Source organism: Lacerta agilis, chromosome 6 (assembly GCF_009819535.1).
Source record: "Lacerta agilis isolate rLacAgi1 chromosome 6, rLacAgi1.pri, whole genome shotgun sequence".
NCBI classification, from domain to species: domain Eukaryota; kingdom Metazoa; phylum Chordata; class Lepidosauria; order Squamata; family Lacertidae; genus Lacerta; species Lacerta agilis.
In genome coordinates, this window is record NC_046317.1 from 1816404 (window position 1) to 1833154 (window position 16751).

At 45.3% G+C, this 16751-nt stretch overlaps 1 protein-coding gene across 1 annotated transcript in view; it reads right to left on the reverse strand.

The window, feature by feature from the left end:
• Positions 1-16332, reverse strand: part of LOC117047844 (laminin subunit gamma-1-like) — a 123165-nt gene extending 106833 nt beyond the window's left edge. Inside the window, exon 1 of the mRNA XM_033151069.1 lies at positions 15447-16332. Within this exon, the coding sequence (XP_033006960.1) occupies positions 15447-16332 (886 nt within the window). The remainder of the gene's footprint in view (positions 1-15446) is intronic.
• Positions 16333-16751: the final 419 nt, after the last annotated feature.

Genomic DNA, 16751 nt, shown 5'->3' on the forward strand with positions numbered 1-16751 from the left:
AGCTAATAAAAATGACTAAAGCCTGGTTGGGACTTATATGTAAGACTGATTTGGAAATGTTTCTCAAGGACTGTGGTTGCCATAAGCATTGTGAGGGCTCTGGCCAACATCTTAACTATAGGGAAAGAAGACACAACCCAGCCCTCAGCCGCTTTTAAGGATTCACCTCTGCAGTTCAATTTAGATATCTCAACTGGTTTGGCATGATGTCCAAACTGACAAACCATGGTTTACCAACCAGAATCAACACACATTATTTGAAGTCAATTTGCATACTGCTCCATAGAAACACAAGTGCTGAGCAGCCAGAGAAGTAAAAGGAATCAAGCTGCTAGAAACCATATTTTCTCTACGTGTTTAGAAGGTCAAACCACTGCAGAGATTCTGAACTAGGGTTAGCACAAGCCATGGTTTGGTGTGATGTCCAAATCGAGTCCTTTTTGTTTGCATCAGTTCAGTGTCGCATTTATTATATTTACAACTGTAACAAGCAGCTTCATTCTTCAAAAACCTTCCATATGATTACGGAAGCATTAAAACAGGCAATAAGTTAATAATACTAAAAATTGCGGATGACTGCTGGAAAGCCTCTGCTCCAGAGACAGACCCCTCCATGGCAAGTCTGTCCAAGACCACAAATAGCAGCTATTTTGTACAGCAAAATGCCACACGGTCCCCAACTCCTTCTATCCCTTAAAATAAATGCTTGGCCATGTATAGTATTCCCAAGCGACTCCTACTGTGGCACCAGTACTGCAGGGAGAAAGGAATTAAAGAAAAGCCAGAGAGTTTAAAGGGTGCGGGGTGGAGAGATGAAGAGCTTTGCAGAGACTTTATATAACTGTACTGAACAACTGCTGGCCATTAAAAAAGAGAGATCTCTTTGCTACTCAAGTTGAAACCTGCAAAATGTAAATCAAGCCTTTGTGAGACTAACTAAAATAGAGTTCCCTCAGGGCTCCACAAATACCACAGTGAAGTCACTGAAGTGCTCAACAAGCTATTCCCAGACCTTGATTTAACAAAGTCTCCAAAGGATTTCCTGACAAATTGCACAGTTAGAGACAGTTTTCAGCAAAGAGCTTTCTTCCAGGTTATTTAATCTTAATTTCTTGGATATGTAAAAAAAGGAAACCGCTCAAAGAGAGATTATAAATCTTGCCTTCTAAAACACAAAAGCCAGTATTACAGCTAACACTGCAATCCTATGCATGTCTACTCAGAAGCAGGTCCCGGTTAGTTAACGTCAGACTTAGTCCCAGGATATAACTGTACAGGATTGCAGCCAGGTGTCTCGTGTGACACTGGGCTACCCAACCTAATCTAATCTGGACGTTACCCCATTCCCCATCATCCCTTAACATCAGTCAAGCTGGCTAGGACCGAAATGAGTTTTAGTCCACAACATCTTCAACCTTTTCAGGACCCATTTCTATCCCAAACACGCACTTCGGGACCCTTTTCTTAATCCTTTACCATATGCATGCATGGCAGCAGTGCTCCTGCTGTGACCCACCTTGGACCCAATAGTGGGTCTCAATCTCCAGCCAAAGTCCAGTGATGTAGAGGCACCCCATTGGCTAACCCACTTTACAGTACTGTATGTGTTACAGAGGTGTTCCTTCTCTGCATTTCCAACAAATGCAAAACATAGTTTTAAATGCATTGAGAAACCACAGCTTTATGTGGAACGGCGAATTCCTAAACACCATGTTTGTGGGCATGCATGAATCGACTGCATGGCATGCCAGGTTTCAATGATAAATAAAATATTTTGGCTGACTAACATCCTATATCCTTTTAAATGTGTTTCTGGGAGGGGTGGGGTGGGGTGACTGGTTTGTTTTATTCTTGTTTTTATTATCTATTTTGTGTTTTCCTTTCGTATTTTTATGCTGCGAAACCACCCTGAGATCTACAACACAAGAGCCCAAGAAGCCCATTTTACTTCTCTCCTACTCTACACTTTGAAATTTGGCAAATTGCATTTTGGGAAGGGAACTGAGCAAGCTTTATATGAGAGAATGCAGCCAGTAGCTGACCTGTTTCAGACCATTATAAAGCTAAGCAGGTGAGCCTAGGAAAATATCGGCCTCTCCAATGGTTCGACTTTACCCTGAAAGGTGCAATCTACCACTGTCTCCCAAGACAGATGGATGCCAGCAAAAACAACAACAAGGCACTGGTGGAGAGACCCTTGTGAGCTGCGACGTGATCCAAGGTGGATCACAACAGGAACACTCCTACATATGGTAAAAGATTCAGAAAAGGTAAAGGTAAAGGGACCCCTGACCATTAGGTCCAGTTGTGGATGACTCTGGGGTTGCGGCGCTCATCTCGCTCTATAGGCCGAGGGAGCTGGTATACAGCTTCCGGGTCATGTGGCCAGCATGACTAAGCCGCTTCTGGCGAACCAGAGCAGCAGCACACGGAAACACTGTTTACCTAGCCGTTTACTTGCACTTTGACGTGCTTTCGAACTGCTAGGTTGGCAGGAGCTGGGACCGAGCAACAGGAGCTCACCCCGTTGCGGGGATTCGAACCGCCGACCTTCTGATCGGCAAGCCCTAGGCTCAGTGGTTTAACCCACAGCACCACCCGCGTCCCTTAAAGCCTCAGAAAGAGGTCCCCAATTGCATGTTTGTTTCCTGCGTCTGAAAAGGTTGAAGATGTTGGCCTAAAGGAAAGAAGAAGAGGAAAGAACCTGAGAAAGGAACAAGTCAAAGCAGGACCCAAGAAAAAAGGGTTAGAATAGAGAGTGGTCCAGAGAAATTGGGGAAGTGGAGAGAGATAGTACAGGAGAGATGCAAAACAGAGATAGAGCATGAAAGAAGGAGTGGAGGGGGGGGGAAACTGCAGAGGTGAGCAGAGCTGAAGTTCACAAACTGATTTGAAAGAACCAACCCAAATATTGGCTGTATGCCTGTGGTTTATTTTCAGTGCAAAAAAAAAGTGTTCCCATGGATTTTTTTTTTAAAGGGTCACACTACAGACCAAATAGTAACTCAGAATCCAGAATTAACAATAATTTTAGCCCGTTTCCATATCTTACAATAAATTCATTTATTTGTAGAAGAAAAAAATATTCACATTTTACTTAAGCCCTTATATTTCAAGATTCCTGCCGCAGCGTTTTTTGAAAGACACTTAAAAAACAGGATGACCATGAAAGGTTAACTTAAAACTGACAACTCCTCGTGCTTAATAACACAAGCAAAGAATTCAAGAATTAAAATTGCCAATTTTAAGTACTGAAGTTTCTTATGTAACATAAACTTTACATAGGATGCTTAGCTTTTTATTTGGTAATGATTACCGAACAACAGCTACAATGCTATTTGTAACCCCCCCCCCCAACAATTCAAATGGGGGTGGAAAAATATATTTGAATAGGCTACATATTTTAACAGATACAAATTAGAAAAGGGTTCCAGTAATATATAATGTATAAACAAATCAGTATAAAAACTTAAAATAATCTCTGTAATCTTTACAACACATCAAGGTTAGTAATGATCCACAAACTGCATATAAGAAACGGGGAGGACAGACTGGCATGAGGGTACCTAACCAATTCCTGATCAATACTAAATTTGGAGTGGAGACTTCATGGTTCATAGCTCAATCTCTTCACCAGTACACTACAATAGGCCTTATGCATTCAGATTTGGTGGTTGTTGTTCAGTTGTTCAGTCGTGTCTGACTCTTTGTGACCCCATGGACCAGAGCATGCCAAGCACCCCTATCCTCCACTGCCTCCCGCAGTTTGGCCAAACTCACGCCAGTCGCTTTGAGAACACTGTCCAACCATCTCATCCTCTGTCGTCCCCTTCTCCTTGTGCCCTCCATCTTTCCCAACATCAGGGTCTTTTCTCTTCTCATGAGGTGACCAAAGTACTGGAGCTTCAACTTCAGGAACTGCCCTTCCAGTGAGCACTCAGGGCTGATTTCTTTAAGGATCTTTAAGTTTGATCTTATTGCAGTCCATGGGACTCTCAAGAGTCTCCTCCAGCACCTATACCCTTTTAAAAATGCTGGCTCTTTTTTAAGGGGGACAACACAATAGAATTCCTTTAAAAAGAGCTAGCATTTTAAAAAGGGTATAGGATGTAGATCAGGTCAGGCAAAGGCCTGGTTAAAAAGGAACGTTTTTGCCTGGTGCCTAAAGGTGTATAGTGAAGGTCCAAGGCGAACTTCCCTGGGGAGAGCATTCCACAGATGACAATACAGCTACAGATCAATCAGATTTATATCTATCTATTTATAATCCTTCAAGGAGACCCAAGTCACTTCTTGGGCAGGATCCAGTTCTTTCTTCTAAGTAGCCACTCACAGCAACCTGACTGCCTATGGTAAGAAAGATGTCCAAACAGGGAAGTTTTACTGAAGTTGGCCTTTTATAAGTTATGCTGGTGAGTTAGCAAAAAAGCAAGCTAGCACCAGGTGACGTATTCACTGGGTTGTTTTAATTCTTCCACACCAGTGTTAGCAATTCAGATATACAAACTAGGCACCAAATGGCTCCCTAAACCAAGATTACAGTTACAAAAAATGGAACGTCTAGTTGCCATTTTGGGGTAAGACAGCTCCACAGTCAAATGATGGACTGACTGATTAATTATCAGTTAAACCTCTGGCTAATTCAGATGTCTACCTTGAGCTAGATTAAGAACTTTGAGAACTTACAAGAAGAAAAGCCACTTTATCCTGGGACAGTCCACATATATATTGGCCTATTCCTCCCCGTTTTTCCTTAATGGTGACACGGACCATTCATAGCGTAAGAATATTCACCACACCTGTGAGCAGGGCAGAGGGGTGAGGTAAGTGAAGACAAGTGACAATTAACTATAGTGTTGTTCACTGCTCCTACTAAGGCTGCACAGAAAAACCATTTTGGTTCCAGAAATTCATTCTGATTGTGCATATAAAATATAACTAATCAAGCTCTACAGGATGGGGTATTAGTGTGTGAAAACAGTCCAGATGGTGGAGATAGCCGATGCAAAATGCAGCTGGCGCCTGGCTAATTGTGACACTGCTTTCCTTATGAAACAGCTGTGTTCCTGCCACCGTACTGTATTAATGTGATTACTCCAGGCAGAATCAGTCTATTCCCCCATCTAGCACCCTAAAGAAAACCATGCTCTCCCTTCATTCAGCTGCATGGCTCACACCTGGGTCAGCTCTCATCTTTGAGAGCCAGTGTGGTGCAGTGGTTAAGAGCGGTAGTCTCGTAATCTGGTGAACCGGGTTCGCGTCTCCGCTCCTCCACATGCAGCTGCTGGGTGACCTTGGGATAGTCACACTTCTTTGAAGTCTCTCAGCCCCACTCACCTCACAGAGTGTTTGCTGTGGGGGAGGAAGGGAAGGAGAATGTTAGCCGCTTGGAGACTCCTTCGGGTAGTGAAAAGCGGGATATCAAATCCAAACTACTACTCCTCCTCCTCCTCTTCTTCTTCTTCTTCTTCTTCTCCTCCAATTCCGGTTCAAACCATGAAGGAAATAACAGCACAGCCTTCTTCCGCTCCTCGACCCTGAAACCAGACTTCCCCACTCACCTTGCCTAGATTGGGTCTTCTCTGCAGCCGATGCCTGGAAGGTTGCTTTCAGGTGGTGCACATGGGATGATGCTTTGGACTCAGACCTATTGCTTGCGTCTGGCCCTGACTTGTCTTTTAACATATCCTGCCACTGTCTGGTGGCAATCCTATGTGACTCTATAGATTTTGGCTATAAACTTTCACCCACTTGCTGGAGTAAATAAAAGCAGTTGCAGTTTTGCCTGCGGAGTGGCTAGCCAGAGGCACACCAGTCTTTCTGGAACATACTGCCACTGCCAAATCCAGCCCTTCCCTTGCCACTGCCCCCACCAAGGCCTGGCCCCCTTCCCTCCGCCTTGATTCTTCAGCACAATTAAGCAAAACAACAAGTCCATTCAGAGACAGCCTTATCAATGCAGCTACAGAGGTGTGACACGCTTCATTTGGGGTCCTGGAAAGTACAGCAATGGGGTATGAGTTCAAGAAGTTTGAGAAACAACTTAAACATCATATATTTTACACTTTTTTATTATTCAGGTGGTTCATAGCCACACCGTTGTCCAAGAGCAGGAACTTGCTCTGGAGAGTTTTCACACACAAAGATGAAACATAACATTAAGTCTCACTTCCAAAAGTTGTGCTATCAGTGAATATTGTTAATGTGGGAGGTAAGTTTGGCAACTCATGTATTTTTAAAGAAAAACTGAAAACACATGAAAACACCCCTTCATTGTAAGCTGACCCAGTGAAAAAGACTTATTTTTTCTTTCTCTTGTTAACCAGAGAACTAACAGGCCACTCATTCTATTTTGTAGTGAATTCACACAAGAGACATACTATGTGTTGTACTGTGAAAATGCTGTAAGACCACCAACACCTACAGATCTCTAGTTTTGTGTCTGTGCTTGCAAAGCGCCTTTTCTGTCATGGTGAGCGTGAACCATAAGACACTCAAGGAAGGCTGTGTGTTTAACTGGGTTCTTGTCTGCTTAGAATACAAGAACCCCACAGTGAACTGCTTCCTACTGAGTCCTCCAAACAAAGAAGAGTCAACTAAACTGAAACAAAGCGGGTCAACAGCAGTCATGTGAAAGATTTAGCCTTGTGAGCACTGGGGTGAAATATGCAGTCTGAGCTATCTGAAATTTCTTCAGTTCTAACCTGGCACAATAATCACACTAGCAGAAAGCGGTTTCCAGGCAACACTAAGTCCATTCAGGAGAGATCTGCCTCCCCCGCTCATTTGTTACCATGCAAAAGATTGATTTGTCAACCCATCAAGTAATTATTATCAATTCCCTTAAGATCCATTCACAAAATATTTAGAGTATTTTTTTATCCTCCCTTTCTATTAAAGAAATAAACCCACAAGGCCTTGAAAAAAACTAACAAAGTCCACCATAACATAGTCTTAAGTTATGTTTTGAACACCTTGAGACTGCTTTATTAACATTCCATAAGAATTAGCACAGAAAACACTATGTTCCATAAATATAGCTTGTTTAGCATACAAGGCGACAACATAGACTCCACATATCTGAATATTTCAGAGATAAACAGTATTCTAAAAAGCACAACTGGGAGTTTTATTTACTTATTAAAAGCTAATTTATTTTCCCAACAATGGAACTCAAGGCCAAAAGGATGAGCCTTCTAAAAACCATTGCATAAAATGTATTTGCATAACCATACAACAATAAACAGGGATGGGGGTGGCGCTGTGGGTTAAACCACAGAGCTTAGGGCTTGCTGATCAGAAGGTCGGTGGTTCGAATCCCCGCAATGATGGGGTGAGCTCCCATTGCTCTGTCCCAGCTCCTGCCCACCTAGCAGTTCGAAAGCACGTCAAAGTGCAAGTAGATAAATAGGTACCACTCCGGCGGGAAGGTAAACGACGTTTCGTTGTGCTGCTCTGGTTCGCCAGAAGCGGCTTAGTCATGCTGGCCACGTGACCCGGAAGCTGTCTGAGGACAAACGCCAGCTCCCTCGGCAAGTAAAGTGAGATGAGCGCCGCAACCCCAGAGTCGAACACAACTGGACCTGATGGTCGGGGAGGGTCCCTTTACCTTTACCTTACAACAATAAACACAGCCTGACACACTCCAAATCAAACAAATGAATTTGAGGACAAAGGTGTTTTCATACCAGCAGAAGCAAAACCATGCCTGATGAGAAGGGATTCCAAAAGGTGAATACTGAAACAGTAAATGACAGGATACAGACAAATATCTCTCCTGCTTGTTTTAAAGAGTAAGGAGATACATATGGGAGAAGGCACCCCAAAAAAGTATTCAAGACCTTGGGCTACTCAGAAATTTAAAATGCAATAATCAGCAACCTGCTTAAGGACAAAGCTAAAATGCAACACTAAAATTGTGCCAGGACTGGACCAATATCATCTTGCTTTTAGCACCAGGAAAAGCTCTCATTTCAAGAAATGCAGGTTCAAAAAGCAACCATTCCCTTTAAGTAACACACTTTATCTATGTAAAGCTGTTTTTGGGGGTTACATCCTCAGAAAGCAAAATGCATAACAGAGAGAAGATGCAATGCAACCATGTTAAAGTATATAAATTACTATATAGAGCATGTCTCTCTGAAATTCACGGGTATGCACACAGTTAAAGCCAACAGTGAAGAGCAGGGGTCCCCAAACTTACCTGGCCTCGGGCTGGTTCCTCCGGCACTCATTGCGCGGCGGGCCGTAAGGCGGGGGAGTGCGCACCCATACGCACACACACTCACTTTTTCTGGCGCGGCGCAGCACTGGAAATAGCTTGTGCACATGCGCACAAGCCTCCACAGACCGGGAAGTGCACTGGAAATGACGCTTTGCGCATGCGCACAAGCTATTTCCAGTGCTGCACCAACCCGGAGATGGGCAGCTGCGCCGCGCCACCAAAAGCGGGCAGTGTGGGCCAGATAATTGGCTCATGCAGGCCGTATCCGGCCCGCGACCCTTAGTTTGGGGACCCCTGGTGAAGAGTTTTCAAGGCCTACTGAACAGTGGGATAATGAACAAGCAAGTTTTAAGTCACTTGGATGGGAGTTACACAACTACCAAATCTTGCATGTACGTCAACTTAACCAATCTTAAGGGCAGGCTCTCCAGAAAGACCCCTCAAGCAGTTTGTAGAGTATAAGTACAATTATACCTTTTGGCCCTCCAGATGTTGCTGAACTACAACTCCCATCAGCCGCAGCAAGCATGGCCAATGGCCAGGAATGATGGACACAGAAGTTCTGCAACATATCCTACCAAAAGCTACCCACATCTGAGCAAAAGTGGACAAAAAGCACTCCTGGCTCCTGTTGCAACCTGCCCCTCTCCCAAAGTACCACCAGGTTACACAACAGGTTCTTCAATGGAAGAACAATCCCTTCCAAGTCCACTATCCAAATCAGTCAACTTCCAAGAGTTCTACTGCCTTCTTGGAGTCTTAGGTGGAGGAGAGAAGTAGAACTGCTTGTCATCTACGTATTGGTTACACTGGAGCCCAAATCCCCGAAATGATTTCTTGTAGTATGAGGCCACTCTCCATCTTTAGAAGTACATCATACATGTACAAAAGAGAGGGTCTTCTCTGCAATGGGCACCATGACTGCGAAATGCCCTCCTGAAGGAAGTATACCTGGCACAAAAATGGTCTTCTTTCTGGTATCAGGTTTTTGTTTCCCAAGGCATTTTGATTTATATTTGTTAACTGTCTAAATATTTTAATTCTTCCTACTTTTACTTTACTGTTGGTTTGTCTTCTAATGTTTTTGTAATTTTAACTGTCTATGTAACAGTGATACCAACATCTGGATGAAGGATGCCTTACACCTTCTGTCCACATACCGGTACTTTATTTTAAAAAGGTGTAAGGCATCCTTCATCCAGATGTTGGTATCACACAGTTTATGGCTTATATTGAAGCTTCTAAGGGCAGGAATTGTGATTTATGTGAACGTTCTGTATGGTAACAAAACCACATCCAAACTAAACCAGAATTCTACAGTCTTTTCTAAGTTTTACTTAAGTCTATCAGTAGACTTAAGTAAGTTCTACATTGTTTTCCAGGAAATCTCCCATTTCTCCACCTCTAGATAGGAGTGTAGCTTTTACAAGAACAAGAATTATCTCTCTTCAGCAGATAATGAGGCCCTTGACTATCTGATGCATCTTCCAGTGTCCTGTAAGCCTTTTATAGCAAGCAGAAGTAGAAACTTCAGGTTTGGATCAGACACAGGCCAGTCTAGTCAAACTATCACAGAAAACTCTACTTTCAAAATAATATCGGTGTGTAGCAATAGATGTATATCCAGATCCATGCTCCTTCAAAATGTAAGTTTGTGAGAATCATAAAGTCCTTTTAAAAAGACAAATGACCACACAGGGTGCATAGAAAGAAACAGCATATTAAATCCACATTTTAACACAGGTTAGTGCCTCTCTCCCACAAGCACCAAACAGCTCCACACCTGAGAAACACCTCCACCCATTTACACACAGAAAGCCCTTGCCTGCTTATGCAACTCAAGCAAATGACTGACCATTCACAGAACTTTAAACACAACACCGCTATCAAAAGCAGCTGGTGGGTTTTTGTTGTAGTTGCTGGGTTGTTGTCTTTTAGACAATGGCAAAGTGGTAACACTGGCAAGCTACCACAATTATAAATCCAGTTCAAATAGCTGAACGACTGAGAAGTGGAAAGTTATTTCTGTACGCTCCTTCCAGCAGTGGATAATAATAATAATAATAATAATAATAATTTTATTTATACCCCGCCCTTCCCAGCCAGAGAACCGGGCTCAGGGCGGCTAACATCAATTAAAATCACAACAAAAAACATAAAAACGATCAATTTAAAATAACAGATTAAAATACAAATTTAAAATTCAATTAAAACTGCAGGTCTCAATTTCAAAATAACCCACCAATAAAAGATGAAGCATAAATATTAAACAGAAACCAACCCAAAGGCCAGGTGGAACAGCTCCGTCTTGCAGGCCCTGCGGAAAGATGCCAAATCCCGCAGGGCCCTGGTCTCCCGTGATAGGCTGTTCCACCAAGTCGGGGCCAATATTGAGAAGGCCCTGGCCCTAGTTGAGGCCAACCTAACGTCTTTGTTGCTCGGGACCTCCAAAAGATTATCACTTGAGGACCTTAAGGTCCTACATGGGACATACCAGGAGAGGCGGTCCCTTAAATACGAGGGTCCCAAACCGCATAGGGCTTTAAAGGTCAAAACCAGCACCTTAAACCTGATCCTGTACTCCACCGGGAGCCAGTGCAGCTGGTAAAGCACTGGATGAATGTGGTCCCGCGGCAAAGACCCGGTAAGGAGCCTCGCCGTGGCATTCTGCACCCGCTGGAGTTTCTGGGTCAGCTTTAGGGGCAGCCCCGCGTAGAGCGAGTTACAATAGTCAAGTCTGGAGGTGACCGTCGCATGGATCACTGTGGCCAGATCAGGGCGAGAGAGGTAGGGGGCCAACTGCTTAATACGGCGGAGATGGAAAAATGCCACCTTTGCTGTGATTGCAACCTGTGATAATTCTTGTTCAAAGCAAATAACCCATGTACTGACAGAGCTTTTGCTGTAGCCACAGCATTTTCCCTAGCATCCTCTTGTGGTCCAAATTTTATACATAAACTTCAACCAACAAAGCATTAGTGAAATGAGAGGCACCACCTTGTTTAATGCATCCCATTTTCCCTTTCAAACAAGACAAGCTCCTCCGCTGTGACACACCACCCAGCTTCAGCATTTTTCTGTTTTACAATCCCAGCAGACGCTCACACATTCTTTTCCCAAACTTGAAGCATTTGCTCCAAATGCCTAGACAAAAAAAGTATGCACCTACAAAGGAAATGCTGAATAAGCACATTATTCATTCATTCATCATCATTTACTGTGTTACACAAAAAACCCTCCAAATTTACACTTACTGCATCACAGGTGTGCAAACATTCAATTGTTTGCAGCCAGAAAGTGTCAAAAGATTTCCCCACAAATTACTTTGTCACTACAGATACCAGCTCATTTTTTTTTCTTTTAAGTTTGCATTCAGGCTTCAAAATCCCAGCTCCACCACACACATTGTTCAAAGCAAACCAAAGAAAAGCCAAATCCAGGGAGGAATAACCTGCTAAAATGTTGCAGAAATCAGCCCCCTACAATTTATTACCACTTGGGAGACAGCCCATTTCCTTTTTGCATTGCGTGTGATGAGACTTAACTGTGAAACTGCTTTGTGACCTATTTAAATTATGTTTGACCACCACAAAGCAACAATTTAACCCTGAGACAGAGCACTCCTTTGAAGCGTTTATTCAAAGTCCCCAGATATACAGAAGGCAACGTGGAACTTATACTGTGTACATTCCTCACTCCCCCTTTTCCACTTTGGGAGGCGGATTTTTTAATTTTCCTACATTCATTATGCACTAGTCTGTCAAGTGGACCAGGTCAGTCAATATTTAACCTGAAAAAACCTAAGTCTAACAACCAAACTGCTTCTCCTCTGGAAGAGGAAGTATGAAGGTGAAAATGATCCTTGCTAGCACAGACACAAGTAAATGAGAAGACTGGGTGGGATTAAGCTGAAGGATAAGGAAATTAATTATTATTATTAATAATAATAATAATATCCTGCCCATCTGGCTGGGTTTCCCCTGCCACTCTGGGAGGCTTAGTATACATAAAAATTTCAAACATTAAAAAAACAGAATATCTTATACAGACTATACAAATCAATCAATGAATAAATAATAATAGAACATTTTACAGTTATAGCCAAATTAAAATAACCACCAACCCCAACCCAACAAAAACAAAACAGAGGAACCAAAATTAAAACCGTTTAAAACATTTTGAAACATTTTAGGCAGTTGCCACAACCCAAGAGTTGTTCCAGCAATGTACCATGAGCCTGGAAAAAATTCATTCCAGGTTTATAAAGAGCAGGAACAGGAAGGGTAAGGAGAGGAAAGGGTAGTCCTTGTATGGAAAAAGGAAAATGCTCAGTTACACTAGCACAGGAAGCAGGACGAGGAGGAAATTATTACATTATAGAAAACAACCTGAAAAGTGATGAAATCTGCTCTAAGAATAAAGCACTGAGGCCAGACATGCAAGAAACTGCTAATGGATGATCATAAAAGGAAGCAGGAAATGAAGTTTCTTCTCTAGTCAAGGAAATCTACTATGCCAGTTCAGGCACAAAGTTCCAATTAGCCATAAATGCAAGCAGGTGGCAAAGGAACTCTTGCCTGCAGGTGTTCCCTTAAGCAGAAAAGGATAAAGGGCAGGTGATGCTAACTTTAAAGGCCCCCCCTCCCCACCATCACCATGCCTGGAAGCAGAGAAGGATCTGCAAGATTCAGGAACAGACTGCTATTAAGTCTACTTGGGTTGCACCGCTCAAACTTCAAATAAGTCAGGAACGCTGTTGGGCTGGACCCCACTTCCACCGAGCACAGTGAATATAACTCCTGAGAAAACATGCATGGAAGTGTGCTGAAAATGTTGCGAAAGTTGCACTCTCATTGGACACCGCCTCTCTGCTCTCACCATACTGAATATTAAGCTCATGGCAGTTCGTGGAACGCCTGCCCCCCCCCCCTTTCTTCAATGTACTGGTGCTCCTGAAAAGCTTTTAAGGGAAGAGTCTTTGAAACACATTAAATGTGCACGAGGATGCAACTCGTGGGGGGGGGGCGGGGGAGACACCAAGCCACTGCCGGATGCAAGAAGAATGTCCATTTGGAATGAGTATGTGTTATGGGACAAAAGGAAGGGAGTGACAGGATAGGCTGCAGCTGCGTCACCACAGCTGCAAAGACAAGATTCCCACATGCCCTTTATCTAATCCAGTGTTTCTCAAACTTGGGTCTGCAGCTGTTGTTGGACTACAACTCCCACCATCCCTAGCTAGCAATACCCGTGATCATGGGTGATGGGAGTTGTAGTCCAACCCATGGTAATCCAATGCTAGGAGTAATAATTGGAGACTAGTAGTGGGTAGACCAGTTGCCTAAGATTTGGAAGGCAAGATGCAGCAGCTCAGCCATGGACCCACCAGCAAACTCCTTTGCCATCTCTCTCACTCAACTCCGCTCATTTGTAAAAACAGAGGAGAATGCAACTCACCTCTTATCATTGTGAAGATGAATGCAAAGGAAGTACAGTGTTGATATCTGCCTTGAGCTTAGGTACACAACGCATGTGCCTTATACAATAAAAGAGAGAGGCCAGCTGCTGATATTGGGCAATTGTTCCATTACTGCCCAGGCCTGGCAATGACTAATTTACACCAGTAATCTCTTCCAATGGACAAAACGAGTTAAGACATGCCCAGACGCCTTCTCTTAACCAGGGGAGAGCCTGCTGTTTCAGTGCTTCCTTAAAAATAATATTTTCTATTATTTATACCCCGCCCACCTGGCTGGGTTTCCCCAGCCACTCTGGGCAGCTTACAGCATACATAAAACTTAGTGCACTATGGTGCCACTTTGGACTGTACTGGCTGCTGTACACCTGCAGCGGGAGGTTTTTTTTTAAAAAAAAACAATGGAGAACAAAACCCAATCAGCAGTCTATACAATTAACTCAATACAAGTTCAATAAATAAATAAAACAAAACTTGGAGAGCTGGGGAATGGGAGACAGAATGTCACTACAACCAATCAAACTCATAGCAAGTTGCTGCAGCATGGACACCCCCTTAGCTTCAACCGATTCGGTTTAAAGAGTACCCCAAATAAAACAATGTCTGCACAGGGCTTTAGACAGTACAACTGCAGCACGACTCTTATTTGTTAGAAATCCAACAGTTTGACTGGGGGGGGTGGGGGTGGGAGAGAGACAATGGAGCTAAGTTATAAGGAAGGCAGGGAGAGGCAACGTACAGGAAATAAAGTCAGCGATGAAAGTTCAGAAGCAAGTAATACCTAACAGATTTGCCCTCTGGTCAGGAGGGAGGATTCTCACAAGGGCCAAATGTGGTAAAGGCACTCTGCACATGTTCAATGGGACACCCTCTTTTCTTGACTATGAATGTGCATGTTCCTTTACTTGAACCCCAGCACAGAAAACATGCCCTCCTGAGCCCTGCCCCAGGCCTCAAGAATCCTCTCCCCTCCCCAATGGGAGAGGCACAGAGCAAAAGGAGGTATTTCCCCCCTCTCTATGCAAACTGTGGGGGACACCCAAGTCTTTGTCGAGGCCTTGCCCGGAAACTTATTTTCACGCTATACAACGTGCATCCACAAAGCAACTTCTCCCTCTGTGCTGAATAATCGCTCTGGGAATCTGGACTTGGCGAGCAACACTCCCAGGCAAGGACACACTTTGCACTGCCAAAGATGCGATGGTAAGTCCTTATCAATGACAACACATGTGTGTGTGTTTAAACAAATCTGCAGGAGGCAGAACTATCAACCACAGTCAGCCTTAATAAGGAAACAAAATCTCCTATTTGGAGACAGTACCTCTAAACCAGTTTCCCAAACTTGGCTCTCCAACTGCTTTTGGACTACCAATTCCCTTCATCCCTAACCACTGGTCTTGCTAGCTAGGGATGATGGGAGTTGTAGTCCAAAACCACATAAGACTCAAGTTTGGAAAACACTGCTCTAAGGCATAAACCGCAACCTTCCAAAAGCATTAAGTTAATCACTACTACTACAATTGATGAAGCACTAACTCGCATGCATAGCGCCGGAAACTTTCATTGAGCACCAGCGCGCACAGCACAAGATCGCTGCCCCGAGGACCTTACAACTTAAGAGCGTGTCCAGAGGACGAAGAGGCGCAGGCGGCCGGCTCCACAAAAGCTGGGCTCTGCGAGGCGGCGGAGAGTCCCCCCCCCGCCCGTGGTCATCCAGCCCACCCCGCTGCGCAGCCCCTCACTCACCGAGGTGCAAGGTGAGGTTGACCGTGCTGGGGTACTGGACGCCGGCCAGCATGGTGCGGCTCTGCCACCAGGTGGTGTCGGCCTGGTTGTTGTAGTCGGTGAGGAAGGCGGCGCCGTGGCTCAGGTGAGGCTGCTGCGCGTCGCACAGGTGGCACGACTTGGTGACCCCGGTGACGCCCGTCTGCACGCAGTACTCCTCGGCGGGGCTGCCGCACGTGTCGGTGGCCGCCACGGTGGCGTTGAAGGCGGCGTTGACGAACTCGGGCATGCAGCGCTGCGCCCGCCCGCTCGCCTCGTCCGCGCACTCGTCCATGGCGCCGTCGCAAAGCCCCGCCAGCAGCAGCACCGCCAGCAGCACCGGCAGCAGAGGCAGCAGCGCCCGCCCCAGGCGCGACTCCATCCCGCTCGCTCGTTCGCTCCCTCGCTCGCCCGTCCCACGAAGTGGCTCTGCCCGGCTTGCCTGCCTGCCTCTCTCTCTCTCCCGCGGGAAACCGACGGCCCTCGCGACCTCGTCGCCTTGCAGCCGCGCAGGGAAAGCGGGCGGACGCGGGCCCGGCCGGGTGCAAGAGGAGGAGCCCGGCCCGAGGAGGCGCAGGCAGGCAACAACTTTGCATGCAACACACACACACACACACCCCGACGCCCTCTCTCCACCCTCTTTGCTGGGGACGGGGCGGGAGGGGGCGGCGCCCGCGTTGCACGCCGGGATGGCGAGCCCTCCGGAGGAGACGGGGGGGGAGGGGGTTTCACTGGGGTCCGGCTTCTGCCTCTTGCTGCTGCTGCTGCTTGGAATGCTTTGCATGGGGAAGGATTCCCGCAGGGGAACTTTCTGCAGGAAAAAGGAGGGGAGGGGAGGAGGAGGCTGCAAATCCTGAACTTCCTGCATCACTGGCAGGATTTGAAAGCACAAAAAAACCCACCCCACAAGCTTTTCACAGTTCACAAAAAAACTTTTCCAGAGCGGATTTTTAACCCGCTTCTTTCCCTCCTCCGCCCTCCGATTTTTGCTTGGAAATAAACTGGCCGCGTTCAAAGGGACTTTCTCCCGAGCGTAGGGACGGGGTTTGCAGCCATACTTGGAAGCAGATTTCGCTTTCTTGGCTCCCCGGCGAAATAAATAGACGCGCACAGGCTGGCAAGCCTGCCGTGGGAGTTTCTGTCTTTCGGGTTATAAAGGGCACTACTGCGAATTCATCTTTCCTTCTCGCAACAAACCTGAGAAAAAGGCTCAGGGCGACCCAAGGCGCTGCACGGCCATGGGGAGATGCGAATCTGGGTTAGGTTAGTTTCTCAGAAGAAAAGGAT